This window comes from Triturus cristatus, chromosome 6 (genome assembly GCF_964204655.1).
Source record: "Triturus cristatus chromosome 6, aTriCri1.1, whole genome shotgun sequence".
NCBI classification, from domain to species: domain Eukaryota; kingdom Metazoa; phylum Chordata; class Amphibia; order Caudata; family Salamandridae; genus Triturus; species Triturus cristatus.
Genome location: NC_140589.1, coordinates 1,541,979,504 through 1,542,000,586, shown reverse-complemented (window position 1 = coordinate 1,542,000,586; position 21,083 = coordinate 1,541,979,504). Strand labels below are relative to the sequence as shown.

General features: G+C 42.7%; 1 protein-coding gene across 3 annotated transcripts in view; it reads left to right on the top strand.

Annotated features, from left to right (window-relative positions):
• ESF1 (ESF1 nucleolar pre-rRNA processing protein) overlaps positions 1–21,083 on the top strand; it is a 387,155-nt gene that overhangs the window by 341,166 nt on the left and 24,906 nt on the right. For all 3 annotated transcript variants that reach the window (XM_085612700.1, XM_085612701.1, XM_085612699.1), the window contains exons 11-12: positions 882–972; positions 18,934–19,016. In XM_085612700.1, the coding sequence (XP_085468826.1) occupies positions 882–972; positions 18,934–19,016 (174 nt within the window). The remainder of the gene's footprint in view (positions 1–881; positions 973–18,933; positions 19,017–21,083) is intronic.

The following is a 21,083-nucleotide window of genomic DNA, read 5'->3' as shown; positions in this document are numbered from 1 at the left end:
TGGTTATGCTTGGCCTGCAGCACATATCATGATTAGTGGATTTTGTAATTATAATATTTGCTGGAATTATTGAGATTCAAGGTTTCTTTTAACAAGACAAACACAGAATTCACCATATTAGAGCCTTAAAACTCACCCAACCTTATTATGAAGAGTAATATCAGACTCTCACATTTACCAACCATTTCAGTGCCTTGATAGCATAAGACATACAGTCATTAAAAGTGCATATTTGTAATTTCTGGCTTTTTCTGTGCTGGTTTGGCATATTCAAAGCAGTTTAAAGAAAGATAACAAGGAAGAAAAACTGGGTTTACACACAATTATTTCTTATACTTTATTTTTATTTGACTATGTACTCTTGTCAGTTGGTTTTATAATTGCAATTATTTTATCGTAAATCTGGCTGGTTTTAACGCAAATAGTATGGTGTGTTTAAAAAGCTATTTTACCAAAGGGCTTTGCATGAGGATTGTGCACATTTGTATACTCTCAATGTATCTTCCTCTGCTGGATCAAAGTCCAAGTTGACGTAAAAAATAATGTTTTGTGCAGGTTCTGTGACTGATATTTTATCTAACAGACATCCCATGATGATTTTAGGTTTTGCTTTCTGTTACAGAAGATTGATCCGAAAGCATTTATGTTTCCAAGGACAAGCTTTGCTAATGTGTAAGCTGAATGCTGGTCTTGTGGCAGATACAACTGTACTGTATATTGCCGGCACATAGGCTTAAAAGTTTAGACTTCTTCACCTATGCCAGTTTTCATTCACTGTGAAGACTGGCTATGTTCTTATTTTGAACACAAGTCTAGTATCTGATCTGATCCTAATGCAATCCTTTTGGCATTACCATTAATCTTCACTATTGTTTTTAAAGGATGATAACGAAGATGAATCAAGCGAAGATGAGCTTCCTCCAGGTGTGGATCTAAGCGACCCATTCTTTGCTCAGGAACTGGCAAAACCAGGTAACTAATCTGTCCAGTAGCTACATTTTCTACACATGTACATAAAGTGTAAAGAAATATGCCTAAGTGCAGTGAGAAAATAATTGGAAAACAGACTCTGAAATTAGAGCTGAATTGCATTACATTATAGAAAATTGTTCTTGATGTGCAGGTGTAGTGATTAATGTAGTCAAGATTTCCATTCATTGTTGCAAAACGTTTTCTTCACATTTCTGACTTGGGCTTCTTATAAACATCTAGCTGAGGGCATATAACTCATTCTTTCTTCACACCTTGCATTAACAACATATTATCAAACATTCTACTTTTGACTTAATTTTCTGTGATAATGGAAGCACCTTACCCCGAGTGGAGCAATCCCACAAATTACGTTCTACACTGGTGACTATCCTAGTGATTTACACACTATTTGAATATTCTCTGGAATGGACAATTTAGGTCTATAAACTAAAGCCCCAAGAAAAAAGTATTTTGCACAGTCGATGTGCACCTTTTTACCCTTTTGTCGCTTCCCTCCAGTTATCCCTCCTTCTAGCACTTCCAGTGTGCCATTTCATACTGCATGTTCTTTGCATGTCAGTCCTTCAAGAGTGCTTTTTTGACATACTTCTTTTAATTTAAGCTGCTTTCCTTGCTGCAGTTTTTCACTAGTTGTAGACTGAGTGACTACGTTTTGTTAGAATGTTACCAAGGAAGAAGGAGAATTACTTATTTAAAGCAGGTAGACTGTGGCTGGAGAAGTATTTCCCAGGAATGTGTATATTTCTTATATGCAGCCCATGATTCCACTGAATGTGAAATACCCCTAATGCATTTCCTCAAAGACCGAAATCTGGAATGCAATGAAGGTGAATAATAAAGGAGAGAGAAAGTGACTCCTAAACAATTCTCTTCAGAAAATTCTAGATATAAACCCTGCCGCCAAGCCTTCCAGTCAACATCATGTCATCACTGGCTTGCTCTGTCACAACACCATTGTGGACCTTTAAGGCGTTGTGCTTGATATCCATTACTATTTTGACCTCATTGGTGCCAAATACTAGAACTTCAGATTACTAAGTAGTCACTTGATTCATTGACCTAGACTTGAAAGTCAGTGTCAAGACATTGAATCTTTCAGAAAGGAAAATCCAAGCCAGACGTGACAGTTGAGGCTGATGGGAATAGGAGAGAAATAGAGGCCAAGGAGTAGCAAAGTGAAAAGGAGAAAAAGGTAAAACTGCCTCCAGTGCAAGTAAGCCATGCAACTAAAAGAAAAGGAACCCCAGGATTTAAGGAAATTATGACCCACCTCAAAAAGGAGAGGACACATCCACCAGAGGAACTGAAGAAATCGGAGCAGAGTGTCTGGACCTGAAACAGATCCTTAGGCAGTATGAGGATAAGAATCCCAATGCACTGAAGGTGTGTTTGGGTCTGAACCAGTCCAGTCCAGACAATCTGTTTCAAGAGGGCTAAGGGGAGAATAAATATGGAACATTCACCACCACCCTCTAGGCCACCACAAAGGGGAGTAAGACCACTACGGAAACCATCCTCCCATAAGAAAGAATGTCTCACTTTAAAATATTGTTTCCCAGCTCCTCCTTACTTCCCCCCTCACAGCCTCATCACCATTCACAGGCTAAGTTTCTAGCATTGCCTCGATGTGTGCTTTCAGAATTCAGCTAACAATGCATGCTGAAGCTGGAGCCTCTGCACTGTTTGTGCTGAAGTTGAAGCCAGGGAGAACGGTGCTGACCCTGCCTCAGTTGCTACACGTTTGGAATAAGGGCAAAACATTATTTGAGAACCCAGGCCTAGCTACTGGTGATTCTGCTCAAGTGAGAAAAGAAATACATTGTCAAAGACTTGGCCCAGTCTTGCCTGTGAGCTGTGCCAAGCTGGGCTTTATGGTGGCTAAAAGGGGCCAACAAAGGTCCTTGAACCCAGTCCCCTTACTGTCTATGCTTCTGTAAAAAAGGAAAGCAAAAATGTGGATGACTGGATGACATTGGCAGGGAAATATCCAGGACTGCATCCCTTACCATATCTGCTGCAAACTCAGTGGTACTATGTATCACATACGATCAAGAGCAATTGGAAAAGATGCTGAAGCAGTTTCCATTTCTTCTAGATAACATGTACGGGGAATCAAAGGAGGTTGTGATGGAAAGCAGGTTGACCTTCAGACTTGTAAGGAAGGCATCCTTTAGTATTGCATATACAAGATTTTGACAAGTGCTTTGTGTACAGGCTGTTGGCTTAAAATCAACAAAGAAATTGGTGCGAGATATTACTTTCACTGACATGGCAAAAAGCTGCTACCTAATTCGGTGGCAACGTTTGTCAGACTATGAAGGATGACCGAGTTACAGCGTGATGAACATGTTCGTGTCTGAGCCCACTCTGGGCCAAGAGGAATCAGGGCATACATTTTCGGGGATTGTAGTCAGAGGTGTAACTTTTTATCTTCAAAGGCACAATAGAATCTTTACCTAAAAATAAATACGAAGAACCACTCTAGGCTGCTCCTGCTGCAGATTAAGCACACAGGTTCCAACCCATTGTAGACTTGCGCATCATTAACAAACTCATCTGTAAGCATCTACCCTACCTGATTGAGTTGCTGATAAAGGCGCCATTGAAAGAAGAGGCTGCGGAACAGAGATGCATTCACCTCTGTGTAGATTTAGGACTGTCACCGAACTTCCAAATATCACCTGGTACCCTATAAAGAGATTCTCTTTTTAAGTGCACAGCTAGAATCCAGATCTTGCAGGAGACTACTGTCCGCATACTGGGTACATGTCCTTTTGACTGAGGCCTGCGCTGAAAAAGGCTTCAAAGGTGAGAAGGTTAATGCCATACAATTCAACACTCTGCTCTACATCATGGTGTACTGCTTTATTATGGTACTACTCTGCAGACTCAGGATGCAAACCATGCTGAAAGAGATTAACCAACTCAAACTCAGGTGTTCTGAGACTGGCAGGATGAAGTTGAGGGGAAAGAGATTACGAAGGCATTGTAGAAGAGTGACCCTAACTTGACAGCCAGCAGCCTTTCCGTCCTCCACCTCCAAAGGTCAGAATGGTTCCTCTGACAAATTTGATTCACCGGGGCTCACTCGTAGCCAAGGACTGTTGTCAAAGAAAGACTACAATGTGCAAATCGTATGCTGAAGCTGTAGGCGGTCAGGTCTGCCTAGAGAGGGTTCCTCATAGCTAGGTAGAGTAGAGATCTTTCAAAAGCGCATAGCCAACACCAGTACAATCAATATCCTGAAGGCAGGTGGCACATGTACGCTGACCCTGTCCAGAGATCCCAGGATGAGTAATACTAAATAGACAATTTCCTGCCAGGAATAAAGAACAACATGGAACTTGGCAGATTAACTCAGCTGATGAGGGACTGAGGCACTGATGCATGACTTATCCCAGACAGTGACGGACAGCCTGAGCAGCTACTGAGATGCTTTAAGAATAGCTCTCTTCAGAGTAGTGTGAAACTTCACACACTCCAGGTATCAAGGATAAGGAGCATTGGGTGATGAATTTTGCATTGACCTGAAAGTAGAGATCCTCTTTGCATTCCCACTGTGGATTTTTTCTTGGAGCTTCAAATTGGGCACAGCAGATTGCCCAAGTTGCTAATAATTCATTACAAACACATTTTAAATTACTAGCGACCAGCTTACTGTCAGAGGTGCAGGCACAATTTTACGTAATTTGGATCCACGCCAAACATTATTTCTGATGGATAGATCGAATACCAGATCCCTCACTTTAGAATACTCTCCAGGCACCAGACTGGATCTAGAATACCTTTCTGTACCAATACACCTGTGTGTTGCTTGGAGGCCTGTGCCACTCACCACTGACTCCATGCCGCCTGTAAGTGACAGGGAAGAGCTGCTTGCCGATACCAGTTCCTTTTTCCCACACCTTCGGAAGTGGATCTGGAGCTCCGTTCCCAAATTTGTTAGCCTTCCAATGACTCCATAAAATCAAACTAGGAACAAGATTGCCTCCTAACACTACAGGTTTCAAACCGTGTCGCAACTATAGACAACAGATGTCCGTCACAGCCCGCACAAGGTTTGTCTCTGGTGCTTGGGACACCACTCGTGTGACGTGTGCCCATGTGAACCCAGAGGCGATCTGGCACAGAGAAGCGTAACTGTACATTGCCAAACACAAGAAGACGTGGCATGAATCGCATAGGACCCGCTTCCGAGGGTGCAGACCCGCCCCTGCGAGTGGTCAGCTTTGCGGTCGAAGTCCTTTAGTAAGTCAAAGTCCAAATGCAAGTACAAAAAAGCGAAGCAGGACTCCACCCCATCCTGCGACTCTTTCCAAAGAGGAGGCACAAGAACTTCTGAATGTTAGTCTCTTATACCTTAATTGGCACCTGGTCAAAGCCCTGTTCTTGCCCACTGGTGAATGCGCAAGTGACCAAACATCACAGACCAGCACCAGCAATCCTGTTTGTCTCACTGAATATTGTACTCCAGAGAGTCTAATTGTTCAGGCCTCGACCAGCAAGGCTGAACTCCAATTCATTACCCACAACTCCTCCTGACAGAGAGTCTAAGAGGACTGAGGCATTTGGAAAACAAATGTACTCGTTGGCTGGCCTGGCATTATTGGTTTTTAGGGCATTCAGCTTATTGGGCCAGAATATGCTTGTCCTCTGAGATGGCCAGCAACTTATGCTGGTAGTTCTAGAGAAACTCTGAATGATCAGAATACAGGCAAATACATGATTTGTGTGGGCCGTAACACAACTAATTGACTGAGAAGGGCGATTGGCACCAGTGTGTTGCTCCATCATGCACAGATGTGCTCCACAGAATTTTCTGGAGAAGTACAGGCCTCTCACATAGATATATCTTTCGATGGGTCATGCCTCTTCTGCAGAAAATCGGATTCTTCCTAAGAACTTATCAAAGAAAGTAGATCCACAGCACTCTCCCTGGTTCTTTTGACCGTTGTCAAACAGTTTATTTACTAGTTTAGGAAATTTTGAAGTTTCCCTGGCATATAGGCAACCTCTTTCTCCCCAGACACTGCTGTAATAATACTAGTGCTTCTGAGGCAGGGTATGTAGATCTGTCAGGCATTCTGTAGGCTAATAAGGGCACCAGCCCTTCCAGGCCCCTTGTCATGCGGCAGTTACCACTTAGCTGCTTAAACTTGTCATTAGTGGTACACATCCACTCTGTGGGGGGAAGGATCTAACACTTTCTCCCAGGATGGCAATCCATCATATCCAACAGATGTATCCGTTAGTCTACCTATGGCCCTACCTTTTCTTTCTTTCTGCTCTGCCAAAGCTTATCCCTAGTCACATCAGAGTGAATCTCAAAGGAACACCTGCCAGTTCTGTTGTATGAGCTGTGGGTTTTACTTTTTAAAAGAGCTATTGAGAGGGCTCCGGACTCTAAACTAAGGGAGTAGGGGTGGGGTGGTGTCAGGGAATGCTTTACCCTCTGAAAGTCTTCCAGCAGAAGGACACATTTAAAATGCTCATGCTGGCCCAGATCCAGTCTGTCTAGACCCAAGTGACTGGACGGTGTCTTTGAACCTGTAGGATGAGTATTTTCATATACCTGCCCTGCAGTTTCACATATGTTACCTGCTGTTGAAGGTAGGCCAGAAGCCTTTTCAGTTTGCCGTACTTCCTATTGACCTCACCAATGCCCCTTGGGAATTTAGAGATGCCAATTTTCCCTTCAGTTGATGACAGGCTGTTGAAGGCAGGCTGATTTTCAGTTGTTAACCACCTGTAGATGGTTGCCAATCTCCTGACACCTTTAGGGTTCTTGATCAATTAGCCAAAGTCGATTTTGACTCCTTCATAGAGGCTTCATTTAATTGGAGCTGTCCTGGATTTGGTACAGTTAAGGACCTTTCTTCTGCTACGAGTCCTGGACACTTCGGCTATGACCCCAATATTTCAGCCTTCATCCTGGATCTTGATGAGCCACTCTGAGGCTTTTTGGCCTTTTATTCTCTTCATCCTCCTTGTTGACTAGGCAAGGTGCCATATGCAGGCTCTGCTGTGGACTATAAAATTCCAGTGGGCCCAGGATCAAGGAAGCCTTTCAGATACCATTCTAGTGTTGAAGGAGACTGGACATGCAGTGGTGGCTCCTTGACCAAAATTGAACCATCGATGGTCGCTGCTCCCTTTCCTATCCAGAGCTGATGGTGCTGACAAACTCTTCACTGCTGGGTTTCGGAGGTCATTTGGGAGTGCTTGAGATCAGAGGACTCTAGTCTACAATGAACGTTCTACTCAATATGAACTTGCTGGAGTTATGAGCCATTCTCTTGGCCTTGAAGGCCTTCCTACCATCCATCAAAGGGAAGCTGATGCAGGTTCTCACAGACCGCACAACTGTCATGTGGTATTTCAGCAAACCAGGTAGAGTGGGGTCCTGGGCCCTTTGCTAGGAAGCTATGCACCTGTGGGTTGGTTGGAGCAACAGGGCACCTTCCGGAATTTGAACCACCTGACAGGGTCCCTGAATGCCACAACAGAAAAGCTCAGCAGATGGGTCTGGCAGACCACGAATGGTAGCGACATCCCATAGTGGTACAAGGCTTCTTCGAGCAGTGGGAATATTCATGGCTAGATATTTTTGTTGAAGTCGAGAGCAGGCAGTGTCAAAAGTTTTGCACGTTGGAATTTCCACGAGAACACTCACTAGCTGGAGTGGATCTCAGGACACCTGTATGACTTCCCATCTCTGCCTCTCCTGCTCTGAGTTATGTCATTCTAGTTGCACCGGATTGTACCTGGACTTTCTGGACATGAACACCTGTCAACCAATCAGGCTGCCACTTCAGGAGGACCACCTTTCTCTGCAACAGGACAGGGTCCTCTATCTGGATCTATGTAGTTGACACCTCGATGGGAGGAGATTGAGTAACAGCAGTTAACTGAGTTTGATCTGCTGCTGGAAGTGGTGGATGTCATCCTCACATCAATGTGCCCTTCCACGAAGTCCCTTGATGCCAAGCTATGACACATGTTTGGGGTTTGGTGTGGTAACTGCAAGACTGACCATTTACCATCCAAGCTGTTGCATATTATTTTCTTTTGTCTTTGGCTCGACAAAGCTTTGCAGTGGGCGCTCTTAAAAAGGGTATTTGTTGGCCATTTTATGTTTGCTTGACCAACCATGGTTGTTGAAATCAACTGTAGTGAGGAGGTCTATAAAAGGCTTGACACACGTTTCCTCCTAAACAATTTGTGATGCCACAGTAAAACCATAATTTGGTCTTAACATTTGTCATGTGCACATCCTTCAAGCCTGTGCATAGCTGCTCGCTGTGCGTCTTAAATTGGAAGACTATCTTCCTCATTGCAATTACTTCAGCTTGTTGCATGAGTGGGTTTCAAACACTATTGTTGCATCTGCACTACACCACCTTTTTCCAGACAAACTGGTGCTGTTGACTCAGGTGGATCTCTTGCTTAAAGTTGTGGCTTCCTTCCTTATTGGGCAATCTATCACTCGAAGTTCTTGGGCACTCCTCACCCCTAGAAAGAGGAGAGGCTTTATCGTTTGAACCCCAAGAGGCTTTTAAGCTTTTATATTGATCGGACCAAAGAACATTGGACAAGCAGATTTGTGTGGGGTTTTCTGGGGCGAAGTCAAGGTGCATAGTCCTCTACATTAAGATTTGCTATGCACTGGCCAAAAAGTAGCCTCTGGAAGGACTGAGAGCCCATTCCACCAGGGCGATCACAGCTTTGGCATACAGAGTGCCTGCCCTTGACATCTGCCAAGCTGCGACGTGGGTGTTAATGAATACGTTCAAGAATCCGTCCTGCCTTGACAGCCAGGTCCAAAGGGAAGAACATTTTACCCACTCGATCCAGTAGGCCATTTTGGTCTGAGTCTGTCCCACATACCCTCCACCTGTGGAGGTACTGCTTCAGTACCTATTCTAAGGCGAGTGTCTATCACCAAATACGTTATGTACCTTTGGTACCTCGCTTTCTCATGGATACTCTATCTTGCTGCAGATTCCTGACTGCCCTCCCACCTCCCCATTCTGCAGAGTTGCCTCTTTTTAACATTTAAAAGGTACCAAGTTAGGAATCCACACACTGGCACCACCAAATATTCATCCTCAGTTTCTTGAGTCACCTTCTGTGCCCTCAGACTCAGACATTCACGTCCAGGGATGGCACTTAAATGCAGCTCCACTCAGTCCCTTTCAGAGTGGTATTGAGTAAACACAGACCCACGTGGTGCGGCTTAGCGCTGTATGAGAGCATTGCTAGAAAAAAAAGTTTTCAGGATCTAGGCTGGTGCCTGGGGAGTATTCGAAGGTTAGGAATCTGCTGTTAGAGTATCCACCAGAAAGAGTGTTACCAAAAGTAAGCAGCTTGTTTGTCCAAGATTCATCACACCCAGTCTTTGTCAGTGTTCTGATATCCAAGATTAAGAGAACAGTAAATGTCAAAATGTCACTCAGCTATTACATCGACATGAATAAGACCCTTTGGCTGAAATTTGAATTATTTGTGGCTTTCATGCAACCTTGACAGACACAGGATGTATCCAAACGTACTGTAGCCAGAGAGCGTGTTGAAGTTTGCTTACCAGAAGGCAGAGAGACACCTATCATTTTGAGTGACTGTCCAATAGACAACAGGGAGTGCTGCTATGGAAGCGTATATGGCCCTCAGGCCACTGTTGCATATCTGCAAGTCAACCATGTGGAAGTCATCTTGGACGTTTCACAAAAACGAATTCCTTAGTTCTGACGTAGAGGCAGATGCTACTGTGGAAGCAGTAGTACAAGTATACCTATTCAGATGGTACAATAATTATGAGTCTGACCCACAATCAACAAATGCTAGTATTCTACTCAAATATATTGTGAATCTATAAAAGTTCCAGTGCTGGGATAGAATAAGTCACTTGTCTATGAAGGAGATTCTCTATCAATAGTATATTTTTATTAATTCAAATGCGATCCTCCCAACCTTCATGGTCTGTTAAATCAGATGATTTGTTTGTGAGTTTGCATACTTATAAGAGATGTGCTCAAAATCCGAACAAAGGACGTGCTAGAGGGAGGACTCACTGCAGCTGAGGCCGATAGATATGGCTAAATGAGCTCAAGTTACTGTAGAAACTCACTCGGAGGTTTCCTTACTGCAAGATTCCCATGTTGATGCAGAGGAATTTTAAAATTGCATGCAAATCTGAAAAAAGCTACCAATGTTTTGAGAACCACCTTTATAGATGAGAAACCTATTCTATTGCTTTAGTAGATAGTGCCATTTCAGTTCTGTAGCTTTAGTTTGTGCTTGGGGTGTGATTTTGCATTCAGTCACCATTTCTATACAGCCACTTTCCTTTTGACGTCTTAACTTTCCCTCTAGAGCTGTGCATTTTTATCAATTGCGATATTATAATGCATGCAAGTTCGCATTCTCTAAATACCAGCTTAAATGGGTAATCAACCCTTTCTTCGCAGCTGCTAGTGCGCATACCATTACTTCGCAAGCGTTACTACGCTTGCGATGTTACAACGCGTACCATTAGTACGCAAGTTGTTACATTGCATGCGTTGTCACAATGCATGCGTCGTAATGCTATGCGCTATTCACATCATTATGTTGGGAAGGCGCTTCCGTTTCAAAACAATGACGTGCAGGTCTGACGTGGCTGGAAGCAGGAGAAGAGAGGAACCACGGAGGAGAGACAGGTAAGTGTAGTTTTTTGGGTAGTGCAGGGGGTAGTCTTTAAGGTTGTAGGGTTGTGTTTGAGTAGTGTATTTGAGTTTAGGGTAGTGTCGGGGGTCGTGAAGGGTAGTGTTGGGGAGTAGGGACAGGACCAGGGGTCAGGGGAGGTATGTGCTGCGGGTAGTGTATTAGGGTTTAGGGTAGTGTTTTAGGGTTAAGGGTAGTGTAGGGGGGCATGCAGGGTAGTGTTTGAGTGTAGGGAGCGGACTAGGGGATGGGGACGGACATGCAGGGGGTAGTGATTTAGGGTAGTGCTGTGGTGTTTGTGTAGGGTAGTGTTTAAGGGTGTAGCGTAGTGTCGGGGGGGTTGTGTAGGGTAGTGTTTAAGTGTAGGGACAGGACTGGTGGAAGGGGGATGGTCGTGTAGGGGTAGTGTATTAGGGTAGTGTAGTGTTGTTTTAGTAGTGAAGGGTACTGTAGTGTTTGTGGGTTTTGGGTTGTGTTGTGTCACAGAGGATAGGTTACTATTACGAATATTTTATAGTTAATAAGAGGAAAAAATACGATGTAGTGCTATGAGTAGTAAATCAATGCGAAGTTAGATCATTACTATGCAGTTGCATTTTAAAAGCATGCGAAGTAAAAATGTGCTAGGTAATGGTAGATGCTAAGTAAAAACATCGCAGTAAAAGCATGCAAAGTAATGGCTTGCTTAGAAACGTCATATAGTCGCTTAAATGCCTATGCTAGTCCTATTTTCCTTACAACAAAACTATGTTTGGCAGAGGCTTATTTAAGTTTGGGGTTAATGGTTGCAACACTTTTTTTGTGTTCACCTACTTTACAAAAGATACCAGATAATATTAAACACAGAATAAAGCCACACATATATTTTCGAGAATGGAGATTTTGTAAATGGAATCTTAGCATCTTTTATTTTTAGTTTCTTCTTAGATTTAACAGTGTGTATCTAAAAGATGGTTTCAGGACATTACAAGACAGGGAATGCTAGCAGATAATCCAAATGCAATTGTAAAATGCATACAAAAAGGCAAGGATGCACCCTCCTGGTTTTGAGAGCACCCAGGGAGTAGTGCCAACAGTTCCCACAAAGTAGCCAAAGAAAAAATTTAATTGTAGTGAAATAGAATATGAATGCAAGAAAATGCATAACTTTTCGTAACATGGAAAGTCTTCATATTTTTCCAAGCAGAAGGTAGGAGGATCACTGGCAGTTCATGGGGAAATCTATTGCAAAATGTCTGATTAGAAATGTTAGGGTCTGTGTACAGATGAATTCTTAGGAGAAATGTCAGGACGCTGCCCGAGACGTTCAGTTTCCCATTCACTTGGAAAGTAGATTCAGGGTAAACCTCTTTGAAGACAATGTGTCAGTCAGTATTTCCGTGCTAAAAGGGCAGCAAATGGTAGCTACTGCCTGGCAAGAGAAATGCCCCGAAACCTCTTTGGTCCCTTAATCAAGAACACCTCTGAATAAAATAGAGTTCAGGAAGATTAATCAATAAATTGCTACTATATGTATCAAAGAGTGAACTAGCCCAAGCACAGGAAAATTGTTCTATGAGCTACCATGCAATATCCGTATCTGCTAAATGGAGGAATCGTTGTTATTTATGTGGGTGTTTAAAACACACACATGCATTAATTTATGTGTGGATATCTGCATACACCTAGCTAGTGAGCAACAGTGCATTATACGTGGGTGTGCACCCAATGGTGTGACTTCAGCATTTTTACACTATGGCGAAATGTAAACAATGGTGGTTCGTACCATACATAGATTTGTTTTCCTCTGAAGATGTGAGCCTGTTGTTTCTTCCTGAATTTCAGGAAGTTTGGGGCAATGCTGATGTTGAAGGAGATGTTGTTCTAGATCCTTGGAGCTTAAAGGAAATAAGGTCTGTCTTCTGGTTTTCTCCTTTTTCTTTCCTTTGTCGTCAGTTTGGCAAAGTCTTGAGTTCCAATACAGCATTGCTCAAACAAGATGATTATTTTTTCAGCAAGGTGTGCCAGTTTTAATGACCATATATGATGTAGCTCGTTGTGAAGATTATGCAGGCTTGGTGGTGGAGTCATTGTTGAGATCGAATTTCATTAGGTCATCGAGATGTGGGAGCATGTAGAATGATTTTCAGTGGAAACTGTATAATGTTGTGCAAACAGTAGATAAGAGTGTTGCATTTTTACAGTTTTGAGGGGGCTAATGTTTGGCCAGGTGTTCTGAAATTCGCTTTTTGGAGCTAGGATTTGACTTCCTTTAAGAAAGGGCTGGTAAAATGCAGTCTTGGTTTTTTGTGGTGAGTGGTCTGTGTCATAGGTGAATCCTAGTAATAGTATGATTACATATTTTATTAGGTACTCAAGAAATGACATAGATAACCATCAATTAAACAGTATGAGCGAGGCACAGGCAGAATAATCCAAATTGAATAGGTGATCACAATTATAACGTCCAGAATTGAAAGAACCATTATTGAATAGTGAACATCACAATAGTCAAGTCATAATAATTGACTCAGTACTGTGAGCCAGCAAATTGGTATGTAGACAGTGGGGAAGGTGGGGGGGAAGGAAGGTGGAAGCGGCAGAAGAGAAGGGAAGCCATGGAGTCACAAGTGCAGCGCAGTGCAGGTTTTGAAATCTTGCCCATAGGCATATGACTTTGTCAGATCAATTGACTTAAAAAAATGTGGCCTCTATTAGTCATACTTAGCTAGCAATGCTGCACCAACTTAAGGACATTGTACTAATTGCTGTTCGCTGCAGCTTGGGTACACGGGATGTTAGGGCTGATGGATAAACGTTTGGGTAATATGCATTGATGATGTGTTGAACCTCTATGCTGCCCAAAATGCATCAGGATGGAGAAAAAGTAAAGTAAAGTGGATTATCTTGGTCTATGTTATGGATCTACTTATTGTTGCTGAATCCAAACAATGAGCAGAATTGAATATAGGAATACCGAAAACGATTAAAACTTCTCGCATTTTCATTCATGTTCTATATTTGAATATTGTTCAACCCCAGGAAATGAGGATCTGGCAGTGCTAAGGGGGATGGACCCTACTCCGGGAACCTTTCTGTTGAATTGAATTGAACCCCACACTCTATGGTCAGAGAGTTATACCCCAGCAGCACGCTACAAACTGAACGAATTGAGTACCTTGGAGAAATAGTTGTGCGTGTTCTCCCATTGATGTGTGTTGAACCTGTATGCTGACATTTGTTGCCCTCTCTAACTTACTTTCCTTCCGCCTTTAGCCTGAAAGCTGTGCTGTGTTGGTTCTTTACTTTCTTTCTTTAATAATGTGGCACCATCACTATGTAACCTGTGCAGCAACTGTTGGTTGTATCTCTTGTTCTGTGCCTAATATCAATTGCTCCACTTGATATTCAAGTTGGTTGTTGTAAAATCCCAATGAATTAATTTAAAAAGGATATCGTTTTGCATCTACATACAGGTTTCAATTTTAACATTGTTATTTATTTCTGTGGTTGGTGAATAACTTCAGACCTGATCCAGTTCCAAAGTCAACCTAACCAGATGCCCTGAATGCTTGCATGCTGGTTAGTAAAGTTCACAATTGAGTCTCTCATTGACTCCCCTACTGCACCTCTCGTCCCCATGTGGGTGAGCCTTCTGGTTAACCACCTAGACCATGTGGCTTTTTTCTAACACAATTTCCTTCTCGTCCTTCACATTCAAATACAGAGAATGTTCCAGATTATACAGTGCATACATTGTACCGCACAATATGTAATTTCTGTTGGCACCATTATTCAGATTTACTGTATCAGTATAATTGTCTAAATATGCACCTGAACTGCTTAGCACAGCTTATTGTGAAAATCTAACGGGCCACACATTACATTGTGCCTTGATAATAGTACATGCTCCCCATGATCTCACCAAGCCTAGCATCTGCTGTGTGTTATCAAGGGCTCATCCCAAGCATTGGTTTCAGAGTATTCCTTTCTTATTTCCATTTGTTTGTATTTTTAATGACTGAACCTATCTTGCTGCTGCTCCAAACTGGGATATTGTATGTTATCACTGTCTCATCGCCCCTGTGCAAGTGTAGTTTGCAATTGTTACAACTTCCACAACATGGGTTTTCTGTTCAAAATTGGCCCGATGTTAATCGAGCCCTAATGCTCATTGATTCACTATCACAGTTGTTCGACCAAGGGTTGCTTGGATGCTGGAACTGTAGATGGATACTTTACCATTTGAATTTTTCCTCTAAAGAACTTAATTAGAAATTAAATGTTATGTTATGAAGAGATTACCCTGGTAAAACTTTAACTATACTGTTTAGGGGACTGGAGATTACCAGATTGAATATTGCTCAGTATTATACCGGTAAATGAAGACTGAAAAACGAACTGAAAGATTCAAGGACTGTATCTACAACACTGTTATGGCTTTACTGCACCCAGCCTTACTGAAACCAGTATTACTTAAGGCACATGCCTTTGAAAAGTAATGTGCTGCTTTCTTTGAGCAAAACCACAATCTCTGTTTATTTTAAAATTGAGTTAAATTAGACTTCTACTACAGCATCAGAAAAAAGACTTCAGTTTTGCAGCATGAATCCTTTTCTTGAATCACATGATGTGCATTATTCTACCATCTAGTGGTTGGGACCAGAATTGTCTCTTCTGTTTTCTTCCGTGGGCGTCGTCGACCATCATTTGGTGGTATGTTCGTCCTTTATATGGCGTCAGAAGGTGCCCTGAATGTTCCTGTTAGTAGTTGCCATCTTCAGATTCTTTTTTACCGCCGTAGGGTCTGGAAGCGAAAAGTTTTGGGAAAAAACCCAAAGTTTTTGAGCAAAAACCAACAGAATCGCCAAAGACCGCAAAGCAAAAGATGAGAGAGAAAGGGACCTTCTCTCCCTTTCCTGACAAGGGACCTTGCCAGAGACAACCACGTGGTCAGAGAATGTGGGCAGGTAGCCGACATGGAAAATACCCCCTTTAAATTCTGCCCCAAATGCCACCACAGGTTTGCACAGAGAGACACCCACGATGTCTGTAACCTCTGTCTCTCACAAATCGGCAATGCTCGAAGAGGTAGAGAAGAAGGCTCAAGGCTTAAATGGCAGCGACACAGCAAAAGGAGGTTGACAACTCCTTAAGGAAATTTCGCATCTGGTCAAAAGAGTTGACTTTGAAGTTGACCAGTCGGCCTCAGAGGTTCCTGCAACACCAGAGCCACAGTAAAAAGAAGCCGTAGAGGATCTTTATGAGCCTTAAAAAACAAAAGATGCAGCAGTATTCGAAGAAGAAGAGTCATGGAACTAACTCGACACCGAATCCACGGAAGAAGGAATAGACAACTACCCTTCAAGGCCTTCACCACGAGATGACCTCACAATGTACAACAGACTCATCAAAAGGGCTGCAGAAACTTATGGTACTCAGCTCGAGGAGGAAAAGTGTGAGTCGTTCTAGAAATACTAAAACCAGCCAATAGGGCGAATCTGTACTTCACCATGCTGCCCAGCATACTGGGCCAGGGAAAAGCGTTTTTTAAAGAAACTGCAACTCTAAAAAATAGTAACACCAAGACTTCAAATATATACAGGGTAACGTACCTACCGGCTGACTCCTTAATTGTCACCACTGCAAGAAGGCTCAACAATGCACCAACCTCCATGGGGCCACCACCAGAAAAAGAGAGCAAAAGACTTGACATATCGGGAAGAAAAATGGAGAGAGAGACCGCAACACAGTGGCGAATTGCGAATTCTAACACAGTATGGCCACCAACAGTGGGACAAAATGGAGTCCCCCATGCAACACTTTCCTGATGGGTTCAAGAAGAGGGCCAAGGCATTCATGCAGGAGAGGCAGAACGTTGCAAATACATGCCTGAAATTGGCCCTAGACTAATTGGACACTGCCAGCAGGCAGATGTGCACCAGCACTGCACTTTTGGGCTTCAAACCAGAGGTGCAAGCCTCCATCATCAATATGCCCTTCACCAGGAACGCCCTGTTCAGACATGTCACTAAAATGGTCAGGGAAATTTGCTTACACTTTTCCACCGATTCCACTAACACACAAAGTACTGGAGAAAGCAAGACAACCAGGGACAAACCTTATACTCATACCCCCTCAATGGGCCTGACAGACCTGGTTCTCGGACCTACTAGGGATGTCCGTGGAACAAATAATCACGATCAAGGCAGAGAAGGACCTGCTAATAATGCAGAAGGAGAGAGTGTATCACCCGTAGCCAGCAACACTGTCTAGTGGCATGGCTCCTGAATACATAGCGTCCGGATGCCCTACAATAACTGCCAGGACCGTGGAAATCCTTAAGGAAACTGACCACAAGAAAGTGCTATGCAGAAAAGGTACATTAATTGGTGCACAAATGCAAAGAGAATGGGGAAAAATACAAGACTAAAAGCAGTACTAACATACCTCACTCAATTGTTAGATAATGAACAAACTTACTTATCCTTAAAGGTAGGTACACCTAGCAGCTATTGTAGCCTATACCAGAGGCACCTCATGTGACAGCTACTTCAACTCACCAGTAGTGAAGAGATTTCTAGAGGGATCAAAAAGGTTCACTGCACCAGGATCAATCCGAGCACCAATGTGGAATTTAAATACAGTCTTAATGCAGTTAAAGGCAAAACCATTTGAATCAATGCACAACATGGATCTCAAGTCACTCACACTAAAAACAGCATTCCTAATTGCTATCACGTCACTGAGGAGAGTGAGTAAACTGCAAGCAACAACAATACAGGAGCGGTACCTCCATATACACAAGGAAAAGGTGGTTCTCAGGACCTACCCCCAATTGCTACCCGAGGTAGTAAGCAGCTTTCATGTTAATCAAAGCATACAGCTACCAGTGTTCTTCAAGGAACCGCAAACAAAACTGGAAAGGACCGTACACACCTTGGATTTTAGGAGAGTCTTACTTTACTATCTGAAAGAAACAGAGTTTTGCAAAGAAAACCAGTTGTTTGTCGTTTGCAAAAGCAACCAAAGGGTCTGCAGTAACAAAAGGAACAATCTCAAGATGGATTGTAGAAACAATACAAACATGCTATTCAGTGGCAGGAATGACACTGCCCACACACCCAAAGTCACATTCAACTAGAAAAAAGGGCGCAACGTTCGCTTTTCTAGCAAGCATACCCATTGATACCATCTGCGCAACAGCAACATAAGCATCTACACACACATTCGCAAAACATTACTGTATGGACATACAAATGAACAAGGAAGCACAAGTGGGACAAAGAGTACTACTGCACCTGTTCGCAAATTCATCCTCATTTCATCCCAATCAAAGCAAGGGCAGGTAAACTGCTACATAATTTAATGCACAGCATGTGAATCCAGAAAAGGATTTATGCTGCAAAACAAAATGGTTACTTACCAGTAAGAGCAGTTTTGCAGCTTGAATATTTTTCTGGGTCCACTCGCCTTCAGTGAAATAGGAGATAATGCAACCAGGTGGGAACAAACCCACAAAATCTCGAGGAGAAAAAAGCCAAGATACAGAAAGAAGAATCTGAAGATGGTGACAATGCACAGGAACATCTGGGGCATCGTCTGACGTCATACATGGGACGGACATACCACCAAATGGTGGTCTATGACGCCCCCGAGAAACAAAAAATGACAATTTTCGACCTAACCACTAGATTGAGGAATAATGCACAGCATGTGATCCAGAAAACACTTCAAGCTGCAAAACTACTCCTACTGGTAAGTAACCATTTTTTACTTACTGGTAATTGTAGCCCACTATAAAGCAGTCTCTTACAGGCATTGGTGCAGTGACACCAACACTAAGATTCCATAGGCTAATAAAATATAACTTTAGCCTTTTTGGTTGTTATACAGGAATCTTAACAAGTTGCTTCCATAGTGGGTAACGAGAGGAATTGTCCCTGTACCTACAGAAGGAGACAACCCAACAGATCTCTTCGATGGTTCAGGAATGCAGCAAAAAGAAACCTAGTTGGAATCGTTGAACCCTTGACCCCTTGACAAGGCCAGAGATCCTCGAGTAGAAGTCAACAGTGCCAGCATTAGAAGTTGTGGCTACTTAGGCTTTGAAAATGCAGACACTGTTTCATGAGATTAATATATAGAGAAAGAAAGGTGTAGGTTTCAATGCTTGAACCTGTTCCAACTAGAAGTAAGATTTTCAAGGTGAACATGGATACAAATTTGTTTTCCAAAAATTATTTTTCTTTCTTCAAGGCCTGAAGAAGAAGTCAAAGAAGAAGAAAGCAGACATAGAACACACAGCTTCAGACGAAGAACATGATGTAGAAAAGCAAAAGGTAACCATGTTTGTGGTAGCACCCGGTTAAATCTACCTAAGAGGTCTAGTAACATAATAAAGCAATGTGTCAAATGCCTTCAATTGTTTTTTCCACAAATTTGCACCTTAGTATGCAAAGGCCTTCCTGCCTAGTGCCAGGATGATGGACAGCTTAACAAGAAGCCGACCCTAAGCACCCCCACAGCGCATTTCCTGCCGATTTCGGTGAGGCTTTCTTGACGCCAAAGGAATATGAGGATATTTGCACCAACAAAGAAGCACTTGCTTCATATAGTTAAGAAAAGGGAACCTTGTTTGGTGTGGATTTACCTCTGTATAGTCTCATTGTCTTCTCTCTAGGAAGATTAATGTTATCACATATTAATGGATAAAGACGCACGAGGAACATTCACATTGCCAAACCACACACAAGTTAATTGATGACATCCTCATGCTCCATTACACAGCTGTAGTGTGGAATATGTACTGGACATTTACCTAAGAAGGTTAGTAATCAACCAGTAGAAAATACACCACTTGGTAGATATTTTGTGCAAAACTGTAGACTCTTGTTGGATAAAGGGGCATGTGCAGTTCTGTTGTGGCCCAGTCACTCACACGGCAACTGACACACGCACATAGACCCTTAGACACCCACTCACAGACCTCCTCAGACACTCTCACGCACTCATAGACCCACTCGGACACTCTTGCACCCACTCACAGATGCACTCACTCACTCTCACAGCCACTCACAGACCCATTCAGACACGTGAACCCACTCACAGACCCATTCAGACCTTCATGCACCCGCTTACAAAACCATTCAGACAATCATGCACTCACTTACAGACTGACTCATGCACAGTCATGTAGGCACTCACAAACCCACTCAGACTCACACACCCGAGACACTCATGCACTCACTGAAACACTCACTCTCAAAGGTAACCAGTTACAGTGAGGAAATACAATTTTTTAAAAACCTTAAAAAGTCACTAAAAAACAAAGGTTACAGGGATGTTAAAGTTATGACAGAATGAAAAAAATCTTAGAAATTAATTGAAAAAATCAATGGTTACAGGGACGTTCTAGTTAAACTCAGATTTCACTCATACAAAACCAGTGAAATTCAGCAGTTATAGTTACCTGAGCTAACTAGAACTTTAACCCCGCAAGGCACTGCTTATGACCTCACATATTACATCACTCATGACATGGTCATTGACATCACTAATGACATCATCCGCAAAACTAATCACACATTCACACAACCTCTCATACACCCACTTACTCATCCACAGAGCCACTGATACACCCACTCACACACACAGCCACTCACCGATACACCTACTCACACAGCCACTCACTCCCCCATACACCCATTCACGCATCCATACAAGCACTCTCATGTCTACTCACTCACCCATATAGCTACTCATACAGTCACTCTCCAATACAGCCACTCCCACACCCATTCAGCTAACCAAACAGCCACTCACTCACCAATACAGCCAGTTACACACCCACTCACCAAAACAGCTACTTACACAGCCGCTCACTCATCCATACAGCTACCCCCACACCTACTTATTCACCCATACAGCTACTCGCACACCCAGTCGCTCACACGATATATATGAGAGAAATAGTACCACTCATTAGTAGTACACAAAGTATAGTAATTTAACTCATGCGGTAGCTTGGTATATATCTTAAAGACTAAAAAGTTTATGAAACACACTCATTAGATGATCAGTCAAGTCATTTGAGATGTCATCAGTGATATCACTGACCATTTCATGAGTGATGTAATATGTGAGGTTATAAGCAGTGCATTGCATTGAGCCTAACTATAATGTCCCTGTAACCTTTCGTTTCTTCATTGAATATATATATTTATTTTTGCAGGTTTCCCAAGGCCAAACCAATTGACTTTGCTTCTGCATGTTTGTGTCTGATAATGAGCTCATTTTATACAGTTATCTCTAAAGACCATTAAAAACACAAATATTTAGCAATACAACTCTGCAGGTGTAGGATACCGCCAGTGGCGGCCGGCATGATGGGCAGGTGGGGTGGGGTC